At 49.7% G+C, this 22,142-nt stretch overlaps 1 protein-coding gene across 10 annotated transcripts; it reads left to right on the top strand.

Moving 5' to 3' along the window:
* The first annotated feature begins 349 nt into the window (after window positions 1-349).
* On the top strand, window positions 350-22,028 carry usp32 (ubiquitin specific peptidase 32). Of its 10 annotated transcripts, none has more exons than XM_057050015.1 (34): window positions 350-766; window positions 4,115-4,242; window positions 5,296-5,401; window positions 5,604-5,722; window positions 5,850-6,009; window positions 9,416-9,547; window positions 9,619-9,726; window positions 9,899-10,014; window positions 10,231-10,293; window positions 10,436-10,519; window positions 10,588-10,649; window positions 10,723-10,825; window positions 11,090-11,276; window positions 11,406-11,587; window positions 11,825-11,965; window positions 12,592-12,757; window positions 13,861-14,015; window positions 14,209-14,290; window positions 14,392-14,466; window positions 14,687-14,825; window positions 14,887-14,992; window positions 15,091-15,264; window positions 16,210-16,384; window positions 16,473-16,624; window positions 16,728-16,839; window positions 16,976-17,175; window positions 17,268-17,452; window positions 17,575-17,661; window positions 17,758-17,878; window positions 18,268-18,459; window positions 18,543-18,768; window positions 18,873-19,318; window positions 19,420-19,586; window positions 19,626-19,774. In XM_057050015.1, the coding sequence occupies exons 1-34, from the start codon at window positions 709-711 to the stop codon at window positions 19,726-19,728; spliced, it is 4,812 nt and encodes a 1,603-aa protein (XP_056905995.1). In that variant the 5' UTR covers window positions 350-708; the 3' UTR covers window positions 19,729-19,774. The 10 variants fall into 10 exon arrangements, with proteins under 10 accessions (XP_056905995.1, XP_056905991.1, XP_056905996.1 ...); XM_057050011.1 differs by having other exon boundaries at window positions 11,060-11,276; XM_057050016.1 differs by having other exon boundaries at window positions 351-766; window positions 11,409-11,587.
* The last annotated feature ends 114 nt before the right edge of the window (window positions 22,029-22,142 follow it).

The following is a 22,142-nucleotide window of genomic DNA, read 5'->3' as shown; positions in this document are numbered from 1 at the left end:
TTGTGACAGCCGGCCTTTGTTTGATTTTAACGGATTTTAATGATTTTATTTAAAGTGGGTCAGGAAGTTCTGGTGATGTTGCGGATTTCAGGGGGACTTTGACCTGCAAGCCAAGGGGCTTTCACTTTAATGCAACCTATGGTATATAAGTCTTGCCATTGTCTATATACTATACTACGGCTGTACGTCGCAATGTTTGCTTGGCAGTCTGCGCTCTTCGAGTGTTTATTTCTAGTTTTTAAGTTTCTTTTAATCAAATCCAGCCGACGGTCACAGGTGGGTGTTGTTACACATAGTCGCCACACGGTGGTGCTACTAGCACTCGTTTAGCCGTATCCCGACATCGACAGCTTGGTTTGACAGCGCTTTATTCTCTTAAAAAAATCGATTTTCATCGTTGTTACGAACTAAAGAGAGACCGCCACCACTTGGAGACAGTTGTTTTTATCAGGTCCGCCTCGTCATCGGTCGCGTTTTCTAACGTTTAAATGGATATGATCAACTGATCCGTGGAGTCGGATCATGTGACAGACTGGAGGCGTCGCTGAAAACATTCACTCGTTCATCGCACACACTCGCGCACACACACACCTACACACACACACACACACATACACGGCACTGGGCACCCATTGCACAATAAACGGACAGGGCGACAAAACAATCCCGACCTGCTCACTTCGCCAGCAGAAATGAAATGAGGGGAGCATGGGGGCCAAAGAGTCGAGGATCGGATTCCTGTCGTACGACGAGGCCGTGAAGAGAGGTAAGCCGAGCCGAGCCGAGCCGAGGCGGAGCGGGCTAAATCCGCGCTAACTGTCGGCTAACTGTCAGCGCAGCCGGGCGCCGCAGCCGCGCGTCCCCGTTAAAACACGGCGCTTCTGGTTCCCTGAAAGCCTTTGCGAGATGGGCATCGGAACACGCCGCTTTAAAGGGCCCGCTGGTACTTCTGGATCTCGTCTTCGGTTCGGCGTGCAGAAATGTCGGGGGGGAAAAACCTCCCGGGTTTTAATTATATGTTCGGTTTGACCGAAGCTGTGCCTGTGTTTGACGCACTCGCTTCGCACCCCCAGTGTGCTCGACTGGGCTCGTTGTGACACCAGTTGTAGACAATCTAGCACATTCTCCCCGATTCCTTTAGATCCCCCCGATTCCTTTAGATCCCCCCCCCACCAAGGATTCTGGATCCACGCAGACTAGTTGCATGTCTTTGCTAACCAGAAAGGTGACTGACAATCACCAGATTTGTGGATGTTGTTTGGCTTGAGGCTCTCCCCGTAGGTGCTGCACGTTTGCATGTCGGTCCAGTCGTGGCTAACCGGGGATGGGGCCGGCCAGAACACGGGGGGGTGTTCAGCTTGGAGCCAGTGATGACCGTTGCCTGTGCCCCAAATCTTGGCTGTTATCATCCAGCTAACGTCAAACCGAGGGGCGCTAACCTTTGTGATAGCCGCACTCGGGCTAGCTTCTCATGCTAGCCGGGTCGCCGCAGCTATGTCCTCCAGGGTGTAAAATACCTTCGCACTTTTCCCCCACCCCGTCGTTTGTCACATTTCAAAAGCACGATTGTGTTATTTTCTCGTGCTTAGCACGTTTTCCCACCCAAAGGCTCCTATGCGGCTAAAAGTGTTAGGCTAATGCTAGCTGTGCATTGGATTTAATAACAAATATACCTGTCTGCCGTTTAAATGGCTGCATTAAACATCTACAGTAAGTCAGACAGGGACTTTACGGCCTGTTTATACAGCAGTGGAGTCATGGCGACCTCTACAGAAGCACTTTGTTGTCATGGTTAAATTGAAGGTGTAAATCAGCCTGTGTGCACATATAAGGTGTATTGAAAAGGAGCCGATGGCTGCTTTTGAACTTTAACCCCCCCCCCCCCGTCCAGGTGAACTTTGTCAGCGCTCATTCCTGGTTAAGATATGCTGTTACACATTCATCCAGGATGGTGCCGTGTACACGATGACGTGGAGCAGCATGTATGCTTCATGGCCCACACTAGGCTCGCCCTTAAGACCTGAATGGCCGTTTCCCCGATGGCGGCTCCATGCCCGGGGCTACGTGGGCATTCCTCGGAGCTGATTGCCTCTGATGATCACATGTGACCACACACAGGCCCTGGAATTATCCAGCCATCCAGACTTATCTGGCCAGTCACATGGCAGCCTTCCTAAATCCCACTACAGACCCGAGCACATCAAGTATAGGCTCAGGTACCCCCCTCCCCCATTCCACCCCCCCCCCCCCCGGCGTCCTCCGGGGTCGACCATGGCGTCCTCCGGGGTCGACCATGGCGTCCTCCGGGGTCGACCATGGCGCCTGATGGCCGCTGTCCCGGCCCAGAGCGTCCGAGTGATGTCACACGGGCTTTTTTAGAGGCTGCTTTGCATTCTTACCATCACCTTGTAGATGAGGATTTGACTGCTGCTTCCACCCCCCTGGTTGCTATGGAAACAACGGCGCCATTGTAGGCTGATGCTTGTTTTACGTGAATTAATATGTCTGAAACGCCGGTGCCTAAAGCGTTTACACTCTTGCTGACCTCGGGAGGAAGTCCTCTTGGCCTGCGTTCTCCTTCACTTCCAGCTCGGCTCCGTTTCCTGTTGCAGCGTCTGCGTTTATGGGCTGTAGATAGCAGGACCGTCCAGGAAACGGTTGGAACAGTAACCTGCGCCCGATAGCGTTCGGAAACACGACACTGACGATGCAAATCCTGTTTTGCACGTGAGCTTTTTAAATTGCAGCTCGCCACGTGTAGGAGACCCATTTGTTAACGTAAAGGTTTTACTATTTAACTTTAATTGCAGCTTCCATGTGTGTCACGATGCTTGTGGAAGCCCAGAATTCCCATTAATGGTTCGGTTCTGAGCGGCCCAGCCAGCAGGTCTGGGGTGGAGCTCGGCTGTAGCTAAATTTATGACACTTGTCTGATCTGTGACCTTCTATCAGCGCTGCGGGGCCGTCGGGCCGTTACGTAACGGCAGCTGAATGGGGAGATGATTCTGCTCTGGTTTTAATACATTATTTATAATATATTTATAGGCCTCAGCTCTGCACGGTTGCCACCATTAAAGGTTGAGATTAAAAAGAAAAATACCGTCGACAGCGCCGGCTGGTGAAGCCGCGTCGTCCTTTTTTCAGCGCTACCCTCGTTCCAGTGACACATATACACATAGGAAGGCAGAGGAGGTCGTACGTGCCCACAGTCGCCATCGCCGCCGCTCGTCATGATGTCGCCGAAGGTCGTCTGGATGCAGGTGTCAAGTGGGATCAACCTGTCAGGAATGTGGCTTCTGATTGGCTCACGGGAGGAAGCTGCTGTGTTATAGTGTAAATCGGGATCTAAAAATCTATTTTAAAGGCGTTTTTAGATGGCGTTTGTGCTTTAGAATCCACTCCAGGTGCGCTCTTTTCCGTCTGGGGCACGTGCACGCTGCAGATCAGACGTGTGATTAGTGCCCCACTGTGTCTCTAAAGCCTGTGATTCACAGCCTCGACCACAGTCATCTACAGTCATAAGTGCCCCTCTCTCACGCCACCTGCCACCGACCTTCGTCGTGCACGTGCAGGGGAGCGTCTCGAGTTATCGTGGCGTGGGCTGCTGATTAGCGACGGCTGCGCTAATTAAACCGATGTGGAGGGAAAGCGGATGTTTTAATGAGCTCCGCCTGGCAAGCTGCAGAAATATGATGGCAGCAGTGTTTGAGAAGGACTTCTGCCCCACGGAAGCTGGAATATATTCATTAAGGAGTAATTATCCAGCCGTCAGCACCAGTCTAACCAGCTGTTGTAATTGGGACGCTCCATCAAGCCTCTCATTGCTGCGGTGGGTTTGTTCCCTGCGCGTCGTCATGGCGGCTTTTATACGAGACGCGGCGCTCTGGTGCGTAGGAGTGAGAATATTTCCTCACGAGCCTCTTCGGTGGCGCCGCTGCCAGTTCACGAGTTAAAAATGACCTCCCCTGTTTAAGGTTGTGCCTGTTTAAACATGTAGAAACCGTCATTAGACATAAGACATAGTCGATTTTCCCAAGTTATGATTGGCGCTCTGCTTTGGGTGAAGACGCCAATCGTACAGATGTGGTGATCCTCTGATTTGTGTGTTTTCCAGTCACTGATGTGGAGCTGAAGCGGCTGAAAGATGCCTTCAAGAGAACCAGCGGCCTCAACTGCTACATGACCCAGCATTGCTTCTACAGGGAGGTTCTGGGTGACGGAGTTCCACTTAAAGTCGCGGAGGTGAGTCCCGGGAGCTGATCCTGTAGATGGCGCCGCGGCGGGTACCGGGACACGGGCGTCCGGGCCGATCCGTCCAGCTGCTGACCTGGACCCTGAAGCTGCTGCGTCTGTAAACTAAACGCCATGACGGCACCTTTCCAGAGGTGATCTCGGCGGTGAAGATGTCACCTGTATAGAGATGAATGGCTGCTTCCTGTTCTGTTTAGACCCAGAGGTGCCTCATCACGTCTCCTTTAGCACGTGGCCCGGCAGAGCGGACGGTTGGGTCCGGCCGGGGTTTTCGCTCCTGTAATCGGGACGCTGACCGGTGAGCTCATCCGTGTGGGAGTGAGCGCTCTGAAAAGGTTGAAACTTTGTTCCTCGTCATCCCAAACGCCGCCGCGCACGTCCGCGTCTCCATGGCAGCAGCTGGCAGCTGCAAGGACCGATTCACCCTCCTGTGGTTTGATAAAAAAGGCAACTTGTGTTCAAACTCTCTTTCTTTTGAAGCCACTTTCCCGAACAGCTCCTGGGCTGCTGGAGTCACCACGTCCGTTATAGCAATGCTACGCTAATTTAACTCCAGTTTTGGTGAATTCCTCCCAGATTCATGGATCAAATATTAAACAGGATGATTTAATCTTTAGCAACTTTGATGCAGGTTGATGCGTTTCCTTCCTATTGTTACTGGAAAACACGACCTTCAGTTTGTCGATTACGTGTGATTAAATATTAAAGTGAATCCCCGAGCGTGTGTGAAAACGGTCACTGGGAATCATTAATTTTGTCGCTATTATCACATCAAAGGGGAAGTGTTGGGTACAATGACTTTGTTGTGTTTTTAAAAGGTCACATGATCTGCGCACTCGGTTGTTTTCTACAAATGGAATCTCAGAATCACGACGGCCCGCCTGGCGCCTCACGCCCACGTTCGTGCGGCTCATCCCATTAAAGTCAGATTATAGGATTTCGGGTTTCGCCAGAATTGTCTTTGTCTTTCACGGCGGGCGATGTGGAAATGTATGGAGGCTCCGCCCCCTGGACCTGCTGACGCGGTGACTCGTGTGGTTTCAGGTGATCTACACCTCGTTCGGAGGCTCGTCCAAAGGGCTGCACTTCAACAACCTGATCGTGGGCCTGGTGCTCCTGACCCGAGGGCGCGATGAGGAGAAGTCCAAGTGTACGTTGATACATTTTCACACTCACGCAGATTTTGGTGAAACATTTTCCCCCTTAAATGGGAATTACAAATAACGTGAAACAAAGCAGCTCTTGATTGACATGTTACATCTCCATTTCCAGGAACTACTTGTAAATGTTTCCTTTTGTGTGTGTGTGTGTGTGGGTGTGTGTGGGTGTGTGTGGGTGTGTGTGTGTCACAGACCTTTTCAGCCTCTTCGCCAGTGACCTGGGCGGATACGCAGCGAGGGAAGAAATCGAGGCCGTCCTGCAGATTCTGGATGGGGAAATCCCGACCTCGCTCCAGAAGTGTTTCATTGAGGTCGGCCAACTCGGAGTTCCCAGTGCATACGTCTGTTTAGATAAATGTTTAGCAAAAGTCCCCTAAAAGACCGGTAACCTTTGAGATTTCTTCTCAAAAAACCCCAGTGTCGTTCTTGTTGCTGCAGAGCGAGAAGGTGAGCTACGAGCGCTTCAGGGCCTGGCTCTTCCTGAACAAGGAGGCCTTCACGCTGTCCAGGTGGCTTCTGTCTGGAGGCGTGTGCGTCACCCTCACCGACGACAGCGACACGCCCACCTTCTACCAGACCCTGGCCGGCGTCACACACTGTGAGTTTTTGTTCTCCTTCAGACCAAACGGCACGTCGGAGATAAACGACAGCTCCAAGGTGTCAGCTGGGAGTTTCCCGGCTGCATCTTCTTCCCATCATTGGCAACCAAATGCATGCTGGGAAATGACTGACAGACTTGATTTATCACCCCCATTCAGTCCCCCTCTGTTCTGGTGGTGGAGGTGGTTTCTTATTAAAGCTAGCAGACATTTCCCCTGTTGATGATGATGATGAAGAATGCTAAATCTGAAGTGGGTCGACGGCAGCTCGCTCACTTTCATGGCATTTTAAACCGGAATCGCAGCTGTTTGCAGCTTTAATGGTTCCGTGTAAGGCGGCAAATGACCGTTTAAATGTCGGGTCCCGCGGGTCCCGAGGTGCCGTTGGACTGTACTGAGCTGCTGAGAACTCAGCAAAATTAGCTTTTAAATGCCATTTTCGACGTATTTAATGAGCACACAACAAGTTTAAATCAAAGAACTCGACTCATTTAGCTTATTTTTTAGTTTTTATCAATTGTAAAACGCGCTGACGCTTAAAAACGTCTACGTTCCAAGGCCATAAACGCAGGAAAAAAGGAAAATAAATGGATACATTGTGGATAATGGGAAATATGAGGAGATTGTTGCCTCACAAGCCTAAAATGTTCCCAACAGGGCTTCATCAAAAATGAGATAACTATACTACAGTTTTAGTTTGGTTGTTCTTGGAGCTTTAAACTCACCTTTCATCCTCGGTCAGTGATATTTAGGTCGATGCCACTGTGACTGGTGCTTTTTTCTTTCACTAACGTACATTTGAAAGTCAAAAAGAAGCTTGATCCTGACGTCCTTGAGCAAAAGTGGCATTTCTATCAGGTAAAAATGAAAGTTCGGCCTCCAAAAACAACAAACTCTATGCAAACGTGCGCAAAGAAAGGCATCAATTTGCCCCAACTTAATTTAGCCGTTGATAAAAGTGGCGCTCATTTCACTCGTTAATAATCCCTGAAGTAAAATTGCAGGATTCATAATTAAATGGTCTTTATCAGTTCGATAACATGGGTAATGTTATGGGTAATGTCCCGGTAATGTTGCGGGTGCTGCTGTGTGTGTGCGATTTATTGTTTCTCCACAGCGATGCGGCGCTGTGAGGGTAAATTTAACCCGGTTGGATTTGTCTGATTCCGGATGGATGACTGGTAGGAACCGGGAGAACCTGGATGCGTCCCTTAATCTGCCTGCTCCCGCTTTATCCTCTTAACTTTGAGAGGGCGAGCGCCACACACTCGCTGTTCAGTGTCACTCTTTCTAGAAGGTGACGCCTGACTCGTGGCGCAGCTTAGCGCGGCGAAATCCGGCGGTGACGATAACTCATCGATGGTGAGAACCTTCCGCACCGGGCGACGTAGCTCGCGATGCTGCATGCTAGCTGTGGCAGCACCTCTCTAAGGATGCTCCCTGGATAATGGTATGGTACCTCTGCTGCCACGTGGACAGAGTTGCACCTTTAGGTGGGTACGAGGGCGGGGGGCAGTTGTTGCCAGTAGTTCTGCAACTACTACGCTCGTGCTGTGTTTGTTATTGTCACACAGCTACAGGAAGTCGCTGCATTATTCACCCATCGGGTGTTTCGCAACATCAGGAGTAGACAGCAAGGCGGCAGGGGTGAAAGTCTTTAGTCTCATTTGCCACAAATACATCAGGATCCTTCAGTGTTTGTCAGAATAAACAGCCAAACCCTGTGACAGTCAGTCCTGATTAGAGATTTGAGCTGATTTGACCTGCTGACCACAGAAGATGAGGCCTGCAGGAGGTGATCTGCAATACTGACCCTTATGGATCCCTGCAGCTGGTCATAGTGGAGCATTATACTGGCACTGGCTGCTCCTGAAGCCCGGCGTTTGTTGTTGAGGACTCGGGCATGTTTGTTTTATGATTATTGCACGGGGAGTGTTGTGTGTTTTTGTCGAGTTAGCAACTGAGCTTTGAGACGGAAGGTTAGTCGCGTGTCTCCCGGGCAGACTGCCTGCCTCAGCTCGTAGTCCTCAATAATTTATCCCTCTCGTATTATTTCCTCTATGTTGTCTCTATATAGAACCTCTCACGTTTTAAATCATTGATTCGATCTTCGGAGCTCCCCTAGGAAGTAGCCTGCTGGAGTTAAAACATCTGACCCGGCGGCCGCCGTAGTCTTAGAGGATCACCCCTGGATCAGTGACTCTCCGAGATGGTCGTTTGTTTAACCTGTGTGTCATCATTCCGTCTGCGAGCCCGACCAGGAAGTCAACATGTTTGTCTGTGTTTTGACACCTGTCATTAGTTTCGGCTCCATACCAAAAGCTAGCTAGTTAGCTGCTGAATCCTATTAGGCTAAGCTGTGGATTAGCATTTTGAAAGAGGGAGGCTGGATCACTGAGCCATGGCAGAGATGGCGTTTCTATATCTGTCTGATCTCTGCCTCTCTGTTACAGGTTAGGTCAGACGCCACTTGACCAAATGGTTGTTACAGTATATGTTGGGTTTACTTTGGTCTCAGTTGTTTGGCCATTTTTACCGTTGAAATATCGAGCGCCACGTTTTTAAAAGCTATCACGGCAATCACGAAACTTCACGGTTGGACCTGCCCCTACCCATTGTCTACCCTCCCCGTGACCCCAAAAGGGATAAAGTGGTTAAGGAGAGGAGATATCTTTTATTAGTAAAACCTGAATCAAAAACGTCTCCTCTGACCATCAACCAGCAGGAATCCTTGAGTTCTGTGTGAGTCTGAACTTGGTGAATGAGACCGGCGCTGCAATCCGGTCCTTTGATACGGAACACTGACACCCTGTCTTCCTCTATTTAGTGACTGATTTTGTAACGCCTAATTCCTCAATTAGATGACTAATTTTTCAAAAAGAATCGAGTGTCAAGGGGCCAAAACATAATCGGCAACATGTGCCATGACAAATGCAAATGGGAATAATTCAGATATTCCCAAATAACAATCTCAAAGTGGGATGTTTTCCACTTTCCACCATTTGATGCGGCGCTTTATATTTTTGGGCTCCAGAATCTCTGGTGCAGCTGCGGCGTTTGTCTCTATAAATCTGCCCGCCTTTCCTAGCCGAGTGTTTGGTGAAGAGGACTTTCATTCACGTTTCCTGAATGTGCTTCTCGCTGCTGCGGCGTTGCCATTCGCGGATCGTTCATGCCGCGTTCAGTGAACGGACCGGCGATTAGACTGCGCCAACGAACCCAATGAATCAACGTAACAAACGGATTCTAGGGATTCAGCGCCGTCAGAATAACTGCCGTTCCCACCGCTAACAGGAAGTTCTGGTTAGCTTAACCTTTTTGGTGGTACACTGGTGCCACAACCTCCTGTTTCTCTCCACTCCACCTGTCTCGTTAACCGATCTCTTGGTCTTTTCTGTCGCGCAGTGGAGGAGTCGGATATTATAGATTTAGAGAAGCGATACTGGCTGCTGAAAGCCCAGTCCAGAACCGGCCGCTTTGACCTGGAAACGTTCGTGCCCCTGGTCTCTCCTCCCATCCACGCCTCACTGAGCGAAGGTAAGAGCGCGAGCGTGCCGCCGTGTGTGGAGGAGGAAAGGCTTTGTTTAACGGTGGTTTCTGTCGCCCAGGCTTGTTCCACGCCTTCGATGAGAACCGGGACAATCACATCGACTTTAAAGAGATCTCGTGCGGACTTTCGGCGTGCTGCCGGGGGCCCATCGCCGAGAGGCAGAAATGTAAGCCCTGAAAACGCCACAGGCCGTTTCCATAGGCGGTGGTGGAAGAGTGAAACGTCTCCGTCGGACCTGTGTCACCTCAAATATGTGTCGTTTATTCGGAGCCTATTAAACGGAGCTCTTCTGTGCTCCAGATTGTTACTAATGCTCTTCCTCTCCTGGGTTCTTTCAGTCTGCTTTAAGGTGTTCGACGTGGACCACGACGGGGTTCTGTCTCGAGATGAACTTCACGAGATGGTGGTGGCGTTGCTGGAAGTGTGGAAGGACAATCGGACAGACACGCTGCCTGTAAGTTTATACAGCCCAGACACAGACGCCATTGTACTGGTCAGGGTCAGGCGCCTTCATCTGGTCAGAGCGCCATGCTGCTGTTTGGACCCAACGTGCGTTTATACTCCAAGGTTTATGCCCCTCTCCTACGACCTTCATCAAAAGCTGTCATGTCTGAGGCTGGGATGGTGAATGTTCTGCTGGTCTGTGCTAACGCGCCTTATTATCACGCAGGAGTTGACCAGCAGCGTTTCAGACATAGTCGAGGATATTCTGAAGATGCACGACACAACCAAGGTGAGAGGCGACGCCGGTAGACAGATTTCTCCTCATTCAGGTTTTAAACACCAGCTTCAGTGCTGTTTTCCCCCCACGCTTGTCTGGTTGGAGCTACGGACGCAAGCTAAATCATATCCTGTGGTTCTGTTGTTTGTGGCAGCTGCGTCACCTGACCCTGGAGGATTACCAGATCTGGAGTGTGAGCAGTGCGCTGGCCAATGAGTTCTTAAACCTCCTTTTCCAGGTGGGTGCACTTCATCCTGATGTTATCCTGATGTTGAAATTGTTCCTAAAATTCCCATCCTGGTACAGGTCTGCCACATAGTCCTTGGGCTCAGGCCTGGAACCCCTGAGGAGGAGGGACAAATCATCAGGTATCTTTTTCCTTCACCGTTTTCTTTCCATCCACTTCTGACATTTGGATAAATGTTGCGTTTTCTTGTTTAGGGGCTGGTTGGAACGGGAGAGCAGACATGGGCTGCAGCAGGGCCAGAACTGGTTCCTCATCTCCATGCTGTGGTGGCAGCAGTGGAAGGATTATGTTAAATATGTAAGTCAAGCAGACAGTTGTTGGTTTAAACCCTTTCTGTTCCTCTGCTCGCCACAGTGGAGATGTAAACATCAGAAATATGACACAGAGGAATCATTTAGCTTCCCAGAAAACTGAAAGTTTGTAGTGCAAACCTCGGCCAGCGGCCGGTTTGCTGTGTTCAGATGCAATCAAACCACACTGTGAATGAACTGGTGAGTGCAGCACCTCATTAATTTATCTGAACAATGACAGGGAAGTCCCTGCTGTTATCTCCCTGTCCAGGAGCATAAGGGGATTGTGCTGGAGCAGCCATCCCTCCTGAGCTCACTCCGAAATTCAGTCAACGCGTCCACAGTGGAGCCCCTACTTCCAGACCGACTGGGAGGACTGGGAACCTTCAGCTTCGTCAGCCCCTCCGAGGAAAGGTCCCCCGACGGCGTGTCCAGTTCTTCAGAGGCTACAGAAACAGGTTGGCACGCCCATTTTTCCCCAGAGTGCTTCAGGTGATGGAAACACCTAAATGAAACTCGCCAATTCCCTGTTTGCAAACATTTTTCTGTCTTCTCCTCCTGCGTGTGTGTGGTCCCTCCTGTCCCAGCAGCCCTGAGCCCCCAGGTAGCTCCCTCCAGCACAGAGAGCTGTTTTGCCCGTCAGCACAACACATCAGACAACAACAATCAGTGTTTTTCTGGAGCCAACGGCCACATCCCCTCACAGCTGGCTGCACAAAGACCCGGGGCCATCGACAACCAGTCTCTGGTCAACACCGACCCCATGAAGGCAAAGATCTATGCTATTTAAAAAGCTTTGCAAAGTCCTCCGGAGTGTAAGGAGTCTAATTCAGAGATGTCTGGAGAATCGAGCGCTGTTTTCCTGTTTACTAAAGAACAGAATGCAGTTGATAGCATAACCACTGGTTGGTTTCCAGAACTGCCTCTGGGCACGGGAAGCTGTCTGTTTCTCTCTAATTCTCATGTCCACGTTTGCTCAATCCTCATGTGCGCTGTGTCTGCAAAGGCTCCCACGCTGACCCTGGAGGGCGGCAGACTGAAGCGCTCCCTGCAGCTCGTGCCTGGCCGAGACTTCGAGACGGTGCCAGAGCCTGTGTGGCGTGCGCTGTACCACTGGTACGGTGCCAACCTCAGCCTGCCGCGGCCAGTGAGTGCGAACGCCACGCATAGCGTGCAGTCGGTGCGAGGAGCCGAGTGGAACATTCAGTCAAAGTTGTGTTTAGAATCAGTAATAAACTTATAGTGGTAAAACAATGTATTCCCCCAACTGACATTGATTAATGTGGGACAATGACGATCCCTGGAGATACTTTAAAGTTAGTTTAAATTCCCATTTTTATTATCATCCAGATATAAATAGCCAATTTATTCACATATTTATTTTTACTTTGCCTCAAACTGATCATAGACCTCTGCCATGTTGTGTCTTACACCCAAAACTAATATTTGCCGACAATGGAGTTTTCTGCCTCATTGAAGCTATTCCATTTAACCGGAGTATTAGTTTCGGGTCATATGTGAAGAAATGAGCTGCTTGGCGGAGGTCTGTACTCTCTGACTATTGATGTTGACAAGTGTCCGTTTCTGCTCAGCATCTTCTCCAATTCCAAACTCCGCTCCACCAATTTCACATCTCAGGTGTGAGTTTGTTTAGGCTGCTGCACAAACTGCAGCTTTGACGTAGACTAAACAGCAGATTCAGGTCCAGAAGGTGCTTGTCAGCCTCAACAGTGACCATTATGAAGGCGCCATCCTCTGCTTCCGCCTCCGCAGGTCATCCTGGACAGCAAGACGAGCCAGGCAGAGCTGGAGCTCTTTCCCCGCTACCTCCTCTTCCTCCGCCAGCAGCCGGCCACTCGCTCCCCACAGTCCAACGTCTGGGTCAATATGGGTATGACCACCATGCGAATGTTCCCACCGTATATGATCCTGCCACGAGGTAACGTAAGCCTGCAGCAAGACCAGAACAAGCCGTCGCCAGAACGCTTCACTGCCCCCCCCCCCACCCCACCCCCTTAATCCCGCTAGAGTCGACTCATCCAGCTCTGGCCGTGAATGAAAAGTTTGATAATTAAAAACTTTTAAATCTTCACAAACTTTGCTATCCCCTCATTCGCTTTGTAGGCAATTGTTCCGCTTCTGTCCTCGCAAGGACGATATCGGGCATATCTCGTTGTCAGTCCATTAACGGGGGCCTTTGATTTCATAATTAACCCGGACAGATACAGGCCACAACCTCGTGGCTGGCGCTAACCGTCACGCTACGCCTGTGGTCCAAAATTAGCTCTCCACTCGTTCTACAGTAAATCCAGAACTTTTTTTTTTTTTTTAGTCACATCCAGCTCTGAAAGTCCAGGTCCAGTGTGCTGGGTTTCTATATATAGACCCACGGGCAGGCCTTGCAGATGACTTCAGTATTTATTGTCCATTTAGGTTGTGTGTGCTGGATATAAATGAATCACTGCTGAGATAAAAGTGCAGAGTGGTCCAGTGCAGCCAGTGTTGGATCCCTGGTGGAGCTGTGGCTTCCATCATGACTCAAACTCAGCCTCAGCTGATCATTAATGCTTCAGGCAGGCGGCCAAATATCTCAAAAGGATCTAATTGCACAGCCTATTCCACCTAATGAGATGAGGAGCAGCGCACTGGAACGAGCGCGGAGAACTGAGGGCATCTGTGTGGCGTCTAAGGCCGCTGGAGCTGGAGAAAAAGCCCTAAATTTCCCAAACTGCCTGGTTTGCTGTACGCTTCGGTGGCAAAGTTGTGTTGATTTAAAGCTTACAAACACTGGTGATCGGGTGTTGATTTTGCAAAAATTAATCTCACTAATCGCGAATGGATTGATTTATCCAATCAGAGTTGACTAAATCACTAAGTTAATTGACCAATCAAGTTTTCTGTGATTGATTTGTTTAAAAAAAGAAAAAAAAAGCTTGTCTTGCTGCCTCCTTACAGCTCGTCCTCACCAGATTGATAACGATGGACACCCAACACGAGGCCGGCGCGTGTGAACGTTCGTGTGTTCTCTTTGTGCATCAACAGGCAGCGTTCCATCCCCCAGTGCTCCTCTGAAGAGGGTGCTGGCCTACACGGGCTGCTTCAGCCGCATAGACACCATTAAAGATATCCACCTCTACCTGTCCCAGAGGCTCCGCATCAAGGAGGAAGACATGAGGCTTTGGCTCTACAACAGCGAGGTCTGTCCCACATTGGCCCACTTCACTTTTCCTCCTTTAAACATGAGTTTAAATGGATATTGCTGTTTTTTGTATGGTGAAGAATACTGGTTGGAATGTGGACTTTAGATTTGTAGGTGGAACCCCTCTCTGGCTTTTTCTATAAGGTGCTGCCCAAGAAGGAAAAATAATCTTCAGCTTGTTTATTCTCCAGAACTACCTGACCCTCCTGGATGATGAAGACCACACGCTGGAGAACCTGAAGATCCAGGATGAGCAGCAGCTCGTCATCGAAGGTACAACAAAAGTCTGGGATCAGCTGAGCATTTGGAGCCCCTTTAAAACGTGAGTGTTCAAGAAAGAAGGCAGGGAAATTACATGAAATTCTTACCCACAGTCAGGAACAAGGACATGAGCTGGCCTGAGGAGATGTCGTTCATCGCCAACAGCAGTAAGATGGACAGACACAAAGGTGAGCTGGGTGACATTTAACTTGTTGTTTTGTGGGTAGTTCAGGCAGCAATGATGAATTCATAACTGTCCTAATTTCTAATATAACCTGCATACGGACTTCCTGTTTACTCTGAACAATCTCATGACGAGGGGGACGATGTTCTCATGCAGGTTGAAACCAGTTTTGTTTGATTTCAGTTATAATCAGTTAGTGGTTACATCTGCGTCTGTCGACCCAGTCCCTACAGAAAAAGGTGCCACTGGCCTCAGTAACCTTGGCAACACCTGCTTCATGAACTCCAGCATTCAGTGCGTGAGCAACACCACGGCTCTCACAGACTACTTCCTGTCAGGCAGACATCTTTACGAGCTCAACAGGTGCGCCGATCTTCCCGTCGCTGACACGACTGTGCGGTTCTGACACTGAGTTTTCCTGCAGAACCAACCCCATCGGAATGCGAGGTCACATGGCCAAGTGTTACGGGGATTTGGTGATGGAGCTGTGGAGCGGGACCCAGAAGAGCGTGGCTCCGCTTAAACTCCGCGTAAGCTCTGCTCATCCTGCTCTCCCTGCAAACTGAATCTGTTTGATCTGCATGCATGGGTGCACGAGCTCACGCGTGTGTGACGTCTTCCTCTCCAGTGGACGATAGCAAAGTACGCGCCGCGGTTTAACGGCTTCCAGCAGCAGGACTCCCAGGAGCTGCTGGCTTTCCTGCTGGATGGTCTCCACGAAGACCTGAACAGGGTCCACGAAAAACCCTACGTGGAGCTGAAGGACAGCAATGGCCGTCCGGACTGGGAGGTGGCCTCTGAGGTCAGATCACGCGTCTCATCTTCTTTACTTGTGATATAAATGGCACAGGTGCAAAGCAGCCATTTTGAAGGACGACGAGCTTCTCCTCTTCCTCGCTATCGCGGAACGTTGGAAACTGGCCGCGTTTAAATCCGAAGATGAGCTTGTTGTGACGTGCCACGCACCTCACACCTGCATCTCTATGATCTTGGAGCTGCCAGTGTAAACCCTCAGAATGTTTAGATTTTTGTCCTTGGAACATAATGAGATTAGCATAAATTACCGGTGACCTATCCAGGTTAAAAGAGACGCCGATGTGACAGTTTGAATCATTTTTGAACTTTTTCATCTAATCCCCCTTCACTTTAAATATAGATCATTCCATGAGAGTGACAGGTGGGACGGGTACCTCTCAAAGATTTATAGACTCATGCAGCCAAAAGCTCTTTGGAATGTTTTCCATCCGTCACCAGTGCATATTTATGAATTTGCATAGAAACGCTGCGTGTGAATGATGCCAAAATTCCCGTTTTCCTCTCCACAAAGGGGCTCAGACTTGTTGCTTTGCTTCGGCCTGTCACAGCAGTATTTATACCCGTGGATGCGTTGCCAGCAGTGCATATTTACAATTGGATTGTTATGGCTTAGGTTTATACACTGAGCAATACGGATGAGTTCTGTTCATCGGCCGTCACGGCGCTCGTGTTTAGCACGCTGATCCGACACTAAAAGGCGGAATGAAAAGACTGCCGAGACAACCGGAGTCATCTCATTGGCTTCGCTTTAATGTACAGGAAAACACCTGTGGGGCTGTAAAGTCTAAAGAAATAACAAAACTAGAGCAAAAATACCTCTAAGTTGTATTTAATTCGAGTACATGGATAAAGGTTCTGAGGAGATTTAGGAAAATAGTTCTGTCTCCTCCTAAATCTGTTCTGTCTCCTCCTTAATCGTGTCATCTTAAAGGCCTGGGAGAACCACCTGCGTAGGAACCGCTCCATCGTTGTGGATCTGTTCCACGGTCAGCTCAAGTCCCAGGTGAAATGCAAGACGTGTGGACACATCAGCGCCCGTTTCGACCCCTTCAACTTCCTGTCCCTGCCCCTGCCCATGGATAGCTACATGCATCTGGAGATCATCGGTGAGGAGGCCGATGGGAGGATTCTGATGTCGAAGGCCAGCTTTCAATACAAATGCTGACGGCGTGTGGTGTTTTGGTGGATTTGCAGTGATTAAGCTGGAGGGTTCCACTCCCGTACGTTACGGCCTGAGGCTGAACATGGACGAAAAGTACATGGGGCTGAAAAAACAGCTGAGCGAACTGTGCAGCCTGAAGCCGGAGCAGATCCTCCTGGCTGAGGTCCACACGTCCAACATCAAGGTGCAGACACGGAGCAAGAAGCCGCATTGGCATCAAACATCTGTCCACATCAGCACAAAGAGGAGCGCTTATTTTCCTAACTCTGAATTTATTTGTGCTCCAGAACTTTCCTCTGGACAACCAGAAGGTGCGGGTGTCTGCTAACGGTTGCCTGTGTGCGTTTGAAATCCCGGTACCGGGTTCGTCCATGTCCCTGAGCTCGCCCACACTTACAGGTGCAGCAGAACAACCTCCCCGTTATTGCTGAACTTCACCTCATAATAACATTTATTTCCTTACAGCGTCAGATAGCAAGTGTGTGAGATTTGTGGCGCGTCTCCCCCTTTCCTCACGTCCCCATTCTCTCGTCAGACCTCACCCCGACAGCCAACGGCTCTGTGAGTGGCGACGGCCTGGCCGACAGGTCTGCGCTCATCCCCAACGGTGGACCCAACATCGTGGTTCCCTGCAGCCCCGAGATGCCCCTGGGCAACGGGCTCGCCAACGGGCGCGTCACGCCGCTCCAGGAGAGTCCTTTCATCGGCTACATCATCGCTGTGCACAGGAAGATGGTGAGAGCTCTACCGTAACGATCGGTCAGGATCTGTAAGGAATAACTGCAACAGGATTTAAAATGACCTAAATTCCATATTTGTGTTCTCAGATGCGCACAGAGCTGTACTTCCTGTCGTCTCAGAAGAACCGGCCCAGTTTGTTCGGCATGCCACTAATAGTTCCGTGCACAGTCCACACCACTAAGAAAGACCTGTACGACGCGGTCTGGATCCAGGTGTCCCGGCTGGCCAGCCCACTTCCCCCCCAGGAAGCCAGCAACCACGCCCAGGACTGGTACGCCGTGTTCACCCACTTTGGTTCCGCTTTGCTTTTCGGTTGTAAAAGTCAGCTAGCGGAGCTTTTGTGGTCAGCTCGGCTAAACTATTCCACATCCCATTTTTCTTTTGAACCCGCAGTGATGATAGCATGGGCTACCAGTACCCCTTCACGCTACGGGTTGTCGGTAAAGACGGCAACACGTGTGCCTGGTGTCCGTGGTACAGGTAAGACAAAGGCCTGTAGAAATGGTGCTAGACGCCACATCTCAGGAGATGAGAAATGAACATTTTAGCTTGATTAAACGGCTTGTGTGTTTCCAGGTTCTGCCGAGGCTGCATAATAGAGTGCACAGATGACCGAGCCTCGCTGGGAAATGCTTATATTGCCGTAGACTGGGACCCCACTGCCCTGCACCTCCGCTACCAGACCTCCCAGGAGAGGGTAAACACACACACATACACACACACATGCTGTCTTTGTTCAGTCTAAAATGGGATGTTTGAGATTTGCTTGGATAAAGAGTTAATCAGTTTTAGGTGGTTGAAGCACATTGTGATTGATGATCACATTAAACATACAGTGGCCCTTTAAACCCGGTCAAAGTTATGATTTGATTAGTCGTGCAGCTCAAATCTTGTTTGAGTAAACCTGCTTTTCTGCTGCAGTTCTGCATTTGACCACACGGAGTCACTATTGTGCTGTTCTCTCGTCATAATGTTCACGCGTCAGTCTTAAGTGGTCTCTGCGCCATTGCTGCACCTTTCAGCTTTAAATACTTTTAACACTTGTATGTTTTGTTTAGGGTCTTGACCATCATCTTTTCCCCACAGATTGTGGAAGAACACTGCAGTGTGGAGCAGTCACGTCGGGACCAGGCCGAACCCATCAGCTTGGACAGCTGTCTGAAGGCCTTCACCAGTGAGGAAGAGCTGGGAGAAGACGAGCTCTACTACTGCTCCAAGTGCAAGACACATCGGTTAGCCACCAAGAAGCTGGACCTTTGGAGGCTGCCCCCCATTCTGGTCAGTCTCAGTTTGGGGAAACTGTACGCTGTAGGGACGACAGTGAATCCAGCGTCCGACATTTTCAACCCTATACTTTTCAGATTGTCCACCTGAAGCGCTTCCAGTTCGTGAACGGTCGCTGGATCAAATCCCAAAAGATTGTCAAATTTCCGAGGGAGAATTTTGACCCCAGTGCCTTCCTGGCTCCCAGAGACCTGGGGCAGCATTGCCTCCAGTCCCGCAGCGAGAGCGAGGACCTGCTGAGGGTCGGAGAAGACAACCTGTCCTCCATTTCGGCCCCCGCTGGCTTTTACAACCTGCCCAAAGGTGCTTGACTTTCTGTTTTTACCATGATGTGTGATAAGGTTCTTTACTGGAGCATAACCAAAGCTGTGGAGGAAGTGTACTAAACTTTGCGGTTTCCCCTACAGCCTCTCCTGCCTCAAGCAGGAAGTCGGCGCCCTCGCTCAGCCGGACCAGCAGCCCCTCCAGCAGCCCAAAGAGCGGCGGCGGAGGCCGCAGACCAGCGCGCTTGCGCCTGGCCAAGCTGGGTGGCAAGCACTGGCTCTCCAACAGCAAGGAGAACCTGGACGGAGCCGCAAACCCCGAGGCCGAGCTGCACGCAGAGGCAGAGGCAGAGGTAGAGGCAGAGGTAGAGGCAGAGGGAGGCGCCGCTCTGGCCCCAGAAGAGACGACAGAGTCGTCACTCAGCACCGAGGCGTCCAGCAGCCATTGTGACGTGGTCCTGGTCAACGGCGACAGCAACGGGCTGAGCTTAGACTGTAGCACAGACAGCAGTTTGGACCCTGACAACTCACTGCTGCAGCACAGAGACAACATGTGTCTGGACGCCGTCTACAACCTCTATGCAATATCAGTGAGTGCAGCACAGGAACACTGGCTTCACTCTTTCCTCCGCACACATGATGCGTTCAGAGCAAAAGCTGAAGGCGTTTGTTGTCTCCTTCACCTCCTCAGTGCCATTCAGGAATCATGGGAGGAGGCCACTATGTGACATATGCCAAAAACCCGAAGAAGAAGTGGTACTGTTACAACGACAGCAGCTGTAAGGTAGGACATTCACACGTGTTCACGCTGGGCGTCCTGGTCCGGATGGGAGACCTGTCCAGGTGGATTCTCTCCCCCTCCTCAGTAACCTCGTTCACGAACAAGCAGTGGTTGACAGAAAAGAAAAATAAAGCATTTTATGCTGTAATCTGGTGCTTTTTAACCCAAGTGCAGGTTCATTTGTGCCCCCTCTGGCCAATGTGGACATGTCTCCACTGAGACGTGGACACAACGTGCCTCAATGGTGACCACTTGTGATTGCAACTGACCGGTTCTGTCTCACCAGGAAGTGCATTCCGAGGAGATCGACACCGACTCTGCTTACATCCTGTTCTACGAGCAGCAGGGGGTCGAGTACTCGCAGTTCCTGCCAAAGATCGATGGCAAAAAGATGGCCGACACCAGTAGCATGGATGAAGACTTTGAGTCCGACTACAAAAAATACTGTGTCCTCCAGTGATGTCTCATCGTCTTCACCCATCACTGCCAACCTGTGCTGCTCTCTGGCGCCTCCTGCTGACCCCAGAGGGAAGCACGAGTCCTGAAAACGACTAGACTACCACAGCACTTTCTGCTCTCGCTCTCAAGCGTGATTCAGCGCCTATTTTTGCCAAGATGACAAGGTCAAGGTTTCTCTATTACGGACAAAGGAGCGCCACAGCTGAGCCCGACGAAACAAGCCTTCCTCTTTCCTCTCCACCTCCTCTTCCTCACCATAGACGCACTCTTGCATTTAAATTTCCACATTTAAATTATTGTGCATTTACCACATCGCTAGATGAAAACAATACTCACCTTAAGGTGATTCCAGGCGCCCCACCAACCCGCATTCATGGTAAATCACACCTCAACTTTATTTTTTTTTTAAATCAACAATGTTGTCACCTTTTTTTTCTAGTGCCGGTGTCATTTGGGACGTTTAATCATATGCTACCTCATCTTTTCACGCAGCCAATCGCACCCTAAATGTTTCCAGCAGTATTATGACACTTCAAATGCTTCCTTCCAGCGGAGGAATCTTTGATGCCAATATTTCAGAGAAGAAAAAGCCCTCGTAGGACGCGTCCGCTGCCAAATATCAGTGGTGGGTGACAAACTAAAAGCTTCAGCGTCTTTAGCACAGGTGCCATGATTTCACAACAGATGACTCGAGGGTTCGATTCTTTGTTTGGGCTTTTTTTTTTTGTAAAACTGTTCATTTTCTGGAGTATTTGGGAGTTCCCCCACATCAGGATTCTAATTTCTCAGCACTGTTGCACCTTTCTGTTGATATTCGGACTCACCTGTGATATTTATGTCGGACCCCTGAACACGAACAGAGTCCTCCTGAGTTCCACCTCATAGTCGCCTGATCAGCCGTTTGAGAAGTGGAAAAATAGCCGAAGCGCTCGTTTACCTCCGTCTTTGTCCGATTTATCCAAGCTGAGGAATCCTTCCTCGCCCCCAGAGTAGAGCTGAACTAGTGTCAATTCACTTTTAATGCTTTTGTTCCGCAGGCCACTTTATCTCCAACAGACCCAGTTTGTTTTTAACTGGCATAAATTGTATTTAATTGGCATCTTCTGGTATTTTATCTAATTTCTGGTGGATTTCCTCTGTAATCGGCGTTTGTTTTGGGTTTCATAGCCGTTCTGTGTTTTAAACTCAAGTTTTAGGACGCTAACGTCCATTCTTAGACTCATTATTTACACTGAACAGGTCGGTGGTTCGATTCCCCACGTTGACCGGCTGCCCCGTTATCGGAACGTTAATGATGCACTGGTTAATAAAAAGTGTTTGCGCCACCTTTTGATCTGCGCGGGGAATTTTAGACGATGTCTAGCCTGTGTGGCGTGGCTCAAAGGGAAGAGTTTGTCTCCGGGGGAACCCCCGCTTCGGATTTGTTGTCAATGTTCCGTCAAACCAGTACTTGTGTGTTTTTCAATGTACCTAAATTCCGGGTGAATTTCAGCACAATTCTTAGAGAGAGAACAAATTTTTGAGGTGAAAATTCTCAATTTGATGTCTGCGGTAATCTCTTCAAGCCCCTCCCCCTCTCCATGGTAATCCCTTCAAGCCCCTCCCCCTCTCCTTGGCAAATCCACCAAGCCCCTCCCCCTCCATTTAATCCTTTCAAGCCCCTCCCCTTTACACGATAATCCTTTCAAGCCCCTCCCCCTCCATGGTAATCCTTTCTAGCCCCTCCCCCTTTCCCGCACTTCTCCAAGAATATTGGGCAGGCAGTGCAATCTACTACTGAGCTGTCTGTCGATGTCTGTAGCCTCTTTTTATTTAATTTCAGTCGGATCTGAACCAGGTTTGTTAATTTAAAGAACTGTTTTTTTTGTAACGTGTTTGTTGAAAGAAAGTGACATTGCACTGAAGTGAAAAACGTGTAAATAAAACCGTTTTGTAAATAAACCAATGAAAACTATTTGAATATGAGCTGTAAAATATACCGTAGTTGTATATGGAGTGATGCTGTCCATCTGTAACTCAATACGCAAACCAATTAAATTCTGCAGAGGAAACGACCAAAACTGACCGATATGCCTTTTTCTTCTGGACAGCGTTTCAAACTGCATCTTCTTCATCTTCGTCATCGTCTTATTTTTAACGCAATGGAACTATATTCAGGTCTAACAATAATATGT

This window comes from Takifugu flavidus, chromosome 12 (assembly GCF_003711565.1).
Source record: "Takifugu flavidus isolate HTHZ2018 chromosome 12, ASM371156v2, whole genome shotgun sequence".
Taxonomy (NCBI): domain Eukaryota; kingdom Metazoa; phylum Chordata; class Actinopteri; order Tetraodontiformes; family Tetraodontidae; genus Takifugu; species Takifugu flavidus.
Note: the sequence above shows the minus strand (reverse complement) of the source record. Positions and strands in the feature narration are given on the sequence as shown.